The 5419-nt window shown below is 49.0% G+C and overlaps 1 protein-coding gene across 1 annotated transcript; it reads right to left on the bottom strand.

Moving 5' to 3' along the window:
* Nucleotides 1-372: 372 nt before the first annotated feature.
* Nucleotides 373-4945, bottom strand: LOC144163755 (uncharacterized). Its single transcript, XM_077694487.1, has 4 exons — nucleotides 4802-4945; nucleotides 3417-3595; nucleotides 920-1070; nucleotides 373-377 (listed from the first exon to the last, which is right to left on the bottom strand). Exons 1-4 carry the CDS (start codon nucleotides 4806-4808, stop codon nucleotides 373-375), a joined length of 342 nt encoding a protein of 113 aa, XP_077550613.1. The 5' UTR covers nucleotides 4809-4945.
* Between the last annotated feature and the right edge of the window lie 474 nt (nucleotides 4946-5419).

Here is a 5419-nt window from a genome sequence, read left to right as displayed (position 1 = left end):
CAGACAGGTCGCATTTGGCTGTTCGACATCCATGTGTAAGACTCCACATGTAAGAGGGTGTGAAACCTATAGTTTTGCATGCACGACCTACCCTCCTTCCTCTGGTCCCTGCATGTGCACGCGTAAACCAGCAACCGCTTATATGTGTGTGCTTCGCAAAAACGACAAGAGCAAGCGGCACCCAGAAAATGGCTTCACTGGAATAAAACCCGAAGGGGGGGGGGATGGGGGGTTTGAAGCACAGACTGCTTCGCAGTAAAACGAATGCTCCCCGTGCTAAAAAAGTGGTGCTTTTCTCATTTATATTACTGCAGAGCATGACATTACACCCGTAAAACTTCTCTCCAAAAGTATATGCCAGCTTGTAAAACTTTAAGCTAAAGGGGCCATGCAGACACATCACAAGTTTGGTTCATTCGAAAGATTGCCACGTTAAAATCATAGTGACACCACTTTTAATGTGCGCTTCACCCAAATAAGCTATATAGGTAGGGAAAAAGGGAATGGCCATGCAACCCACCAGCTCATTTCCCGCAACAGAACCTAGATATCCTATGTGCCCAGCTGTGCGATTGGCTGAGGCTGGCAAAAGCAAACACAAATTAGGTACGGCTTGCAAGCTTTCCAAATGAGCTATTTGCGCATAAATGCAATGCATATTCATTTTACAGCAGTACGAATGGTGCGAGAAACAATAAAAGTACAAAATACACATAAGCACAGAAATATTGATGAGCACTGCTGTTGGTACTGGGCACGCTATGCTTGTTGTAGCTGCACAGCAGTCCGCCGCTTTGGAGTTGTCTTACGTGACCCTGTTAGTCGAGCATACCCCATGTTTTACAAAACGATTACTTTCTACAGTAGCAAAAACAAGCCAAGTTCTGGGACTAACAGAAAGAAAGCGTTAAACACCTACTTTCTTCACAGCCAGCGCCATAGAGGGCTCGTGCTGGTAGTTCCGCCTGGCTCGTGCTGGCGCAGCTGGTGTCGGGTGGTGGTGGTTCTGCAGGGCTCATGCTGGCAGGGAGCTGCAGGCCATGTCCACTCTTCACTCCCTGGAGAGGTGCCTGAGTCACATGAAAAAGTGTTGCACTCTTAAAACAATACGCAGTACAGGCAATCAGTTTTAATAAAGGCTGTGGCTAGCGTTCCATCCAGACGGAACGATATACAAGTGCTAAAGTTCCGTCCAGACGATACAGGGCGCTGCGGGTTATCCTTCCGTCCAGACGGAATACAACTGAGAGCTTAGCGTTCCGTCCCGACGGAGCCGGCGTGAAATTTGTACAGTTCCGTCTGGACGAAAGCAAAACCGGCTGATTAGACGCCCTGCTCCACCTTCAGATGTGGTGTAGGGGTTGCTCCTCGGATAATGGCAGTATTGTACCGGGTTCAATTCCCCCCGGACATGCTTGGTTTTTCTTTTTTTTTTTTCGTGGTTGCGCCAGCGTTATGCAACAGCTAACTTCTTGCCCACTTTACAATTGACGCGGTGAGAGCAGTCGGTCTTGATTTCGCACTCAACCGGCTGCTTCGCTAACGCTCAATAGAGCCAAGGCCGACGTGTCCATCGCCAGAGTTCCGATCACCTCTAGTTCGTAATGGTGATTTCTAATTAACGGTTCTTCTGGCTAGTCAATGAGCGGAAGCGGTTCATTCAGCTGGGTAAATATCAAGAACGACTGCCCTCGCTGCTTGATGTGAAGCGGGTTTTTTTTTTGACGCCCGCGTCTTCTAGCTGCCTCACTCAGAAAATGACGCGCGTCGCGCGCGGCAGTGGGAGGAGCCTGCGACTTGCGCCATTGGGGAGGCACGCGCCTCATGGCGAGAGTTTCGAAGCGCTCGACTCAGCCGGCTGGCTCCGCCAGCATAGACCGCCAGAGATTTTAGGCCACCACCCCGGCAGATACTGCATGGGCGCTTTCACTAGCTGTGCGGATGATGTTTTGTAGTACCGTTTTCGCCCAAAATTATAAGCTCTTTTACCGCTCAAGCAACTTCGTGCGTGTCTTGAGCGGCATTTTGAGCGGTCGCTCGTGCTCCCAACACCATAGAGTTTCCCTACACCACTTCGCGGCCGAAGCCGCCGCCATGTTCCTGCCACTGGCCGTGCCGGTCGCAGCGTACCGGTGGTTCCACTGCTGCGTCAGCGCGCCTGTGGCGTGCGCGGCGCATTTTTGCGGGCAGAAAATGCTCCGTCCGATCGCCTTTCTTGAGTTTTGTAGATTTTTACCCTACCGGTCAAACCACTTCTGCTCATTGACTAGCTTGAGTCACCGTTACGAATCACCGAATCACCATTACGAACTAGAGGTGATCGGAACTCTGGCGATGGACACATCGGCCTTGGCTCTATTGAGCGGTAGCGGAGCAGCCAGTTGAGTGCGAAATCAAGACCGACTGCTCGCACCGCGTCAATTGTAAAGTGGGCAAGAAGTTAACTGTTGCAAAACGCTGGCTCAACCACGCAAAAAAAAACCAAGCATGTCGGGGGGGAATCGAACCCAGTACAATACTGCCATTATCTGAAGTGCAACGCCTACACCAAATTTAAAACGGAGCCCGTCGTCTAATCAGCCGGTTTTCCTTTCATCTAGACGGAACTGTACAAATTTCACGCCGGCGAACGCTAAGCTCTCAGACGTATTTCGTCGGGACGGAAGCATAACTTGCAGCGCCCTGTTCCGTCTCGACGGAACTTTAGCACTTGTATATTGATCCGTCTTGACGGAACGCTAGCCACAGCCTTTAATAAATTGCTCCGCTTTTAAAGGAATTGAAAGGTTGGTCAATACCATTCTCAGCACGCACAAAATCGCAAACAAGTAATTCTGCATAGGTGCAGATTTTCCTTTTATGAGACTAACAAGTCACTTTTAGGGTTGGGGCTGTATGAAAAATATAGAGCAATAAGTTGTGTTGCCCACTCATAGTCACATTGTTAGCAAGTCTGCTACAAAACATAAAGCAGCATTGCCGTGTTCCTACACTTTCACTAGAATTGCAGTTTTATTAATTTTTTTTACTAGGCCTTCTCTTCCAAACAATCTCATTGTCAAAATCCTTTACAGCGAGTAAAGCACTTTCAACGGGCAGTAATTTATGCAGTGCCTGCAAAAACGCCATGGCTAGCAACTAGATAAACCAATAGCTCAAACTCTTCGTATAGAAGCCACGTGACAAGGTCGTGCTGCAGGGCAGTTTTGTTTTCACCAACCCAAAGAAAGGAACCTGTTCAATCAGGCTGTAGGCTCCTTAGATGGTAATGCCGCATGTTTGAGGAAGTGAAACCTTCCTGCAACAGTTGACATTACAGCCAACTAAGCATGATAGCAACTGCAGTATCTGGTGCGTTGCTTAGCTCATAATAGTGATAAGAAGTCATGCACACAGATGGTGCATTATTTACGCACTGGTGAAAAGAACTTGCCGGCCACTCCATGTTGAGTGATCGCAGCCCCCGCATCTCGGCCTCCAATTGCACGACCCTCTTCCTTAAAACTGCTACAGGGTCTTGGTCCCTTGCGGCAGCTCGAAGAATGATGTCGACCTTCGCTGATCTTTTCTCTGCCTTCGCAGTTTTTTTGTCTGCCTGCCATGAGAGGTCAAAAGATAACATGCCACACTTGTTCTGAGCCTCGATCACCATAATGACACCTATTTAGAGCAACAAGCACACTTCAGTGTCATTTTACACGTTTATGATAGTAATGAGGTCATCTTTCATGCAAATATTGACTTCCCCTAATAAACATACCTGAAAGCGGTGGCTATTTTAGCACCTTGGCATTTATGTGCGTCATGTTCGATAAGAGCATTTACAAATAATATTACTGCAGTGGCTGCTGGCAAGACGGCCTTCACAGAAAAACCACGATTTCGAAGCTCGTACAGTCAGCAAAAGGCTTGTCTATAACGCGCGAGCGGCGTGCTCTAGACTGCGCGCGAGACACTTGGTGAGAACGCCTGGTTTGACACCGGTAGAATGTGAGCATGCGCGACCCGCATCAGCGGGATGGTTCTTTCCCTTGTCGCTGTGCCCGTCGCCTTGAATTCCGTACCTTCTTTCGTCGTGAGAAGCGCTGCCTGCACTGCCGGGAAACAAAAGCGGAAATGAGCGATTGGTAGTAGAGCGTTGGCTGCGGTTAACTACGTGCAACACTTTTTTGCGGCGCCCTACACAATTTAGACAGGAGTGTTTTTCTGTATGCGAGACAACGAACGACAATAGCAGAAAACGCATCGCTGCCGGTGTTTTATAGTAACTAGATATCGGGCCGTGATCGCTTGCACAGTGCATTGAGTATTGTGGCGTGAGCCCGTCAGCATGCAAAGCCGAGCCCTGAAACCGGACAGTGGCGCTCAAGGGACTCATGCAGCTATTGGCGGAACGATAACGCAATGAACATCTTAAACCAGGCGTTATCACTACGTGTCTCCCGCGCACTCCGGAGCACGCCGATCGCGCGTTAAAGCCTTTTGCCGACTGTACGTAAGAATGTGGCTTGGCGACTACTCGACGCCGATACGAACAATGCAGATGAATTCCTAACCCGACTAACTGGTAGCCAGCACAGTCCTGAATAGAGCGTGTTACGTGGAAAATGTGCAAGGTGGTAATACGAGCCATTTTCTTCGGCGTCGGCGCCATATACGGTGAAGCGGATCTCCGCGCCTTCCGACGGCTCAGCCGGCATGCCGATATTCATTCCTTACTTTCTGCAGTTAATGGAAGATGTAAAACTGCTAAAAAGCGCCCAGACACTGTTATGCACAATTTAAGGGTAAGAACACTTACCGGTCATGTGAACGATGGTGCCGTCGAATAATCTTCCCGCGTCTCGCTGTCGCCGAGCCAAAACACTTCCCACGCCACGCTCGTAGTCGTCGACGTCCACCACCAAAAAATTACGCTCGTCCGTAGGCCCGACGACTTCTCTTCTACTTTCCAAAACATACTGAAGGAAAACGTTACACGGTCACACTACGTGCATACGACAACGATCGACCAGCGCAAGAAAAGAAACGCTGCGTAACGTTTGTTGCCATGCGTGTTGCAACAGTGAGGGCTGAGGCTACGGCTGGCTACGGCTTCAGTCGGCCTATATAGGCGGCGTTGGTTGATGCCAGAAGATGAAGCCGATGAAGCGATACATGAAAACTCAATCATTTTGGTTGTAATAATGAACATAATTTATTAACGGGTTACAAACCTCTTGATAAAAATTAGCACTGTATTAACCAGTGATAGCAGCTTCCAACTTCAGCACAGTTCTTTCATGTGTTATCACAGTCACACATCATTTTCTGCGCCGTGTTTGTGCACTGTGCTCGGCTACATAGTATGTGCGCTGATTCTCTTTTCTTTTTGCAGTGGTCGGGGCTGCTTTAAGGCCCAACCACAAGCAGAGCACTT

The sequence above is a fragment of the Haemaphysalis longicornis genome, unplaced genomic scaffold, assembly GCF_048455015.1.
Source record: "Haemaphysalis longicornis isolate Haplotype H1 unplaced genomic scaffold, Haemaphysalis longicornis Haplotype H1 scaffold_13, whole genome shotgun sequence".
NCBI lineage: Eukaryota > Metazoa > Arthropoda > Arachnida > Ixodida > Ixodidae > Haemaphysalis > Haemaphysalis longicornis.
The sequence above is the reverse complement of the archived record's forward strand: the minus strand, read 5'-3'. Positions and strand labels throughout refer to the sequence as shown.

Excerpts from the sequence above, each read along its gene's own strand:
- LOC144163755 (XM_077694487.1), bottom strand. Across the intron at positions 1,071-3,416 it reads CCGGCAAGTTCTTTTCACCA|GCACCTCTCCAGGGAGTGAA; the intron begins GTGCGTAAATAA and ends CATGTGACTCAG.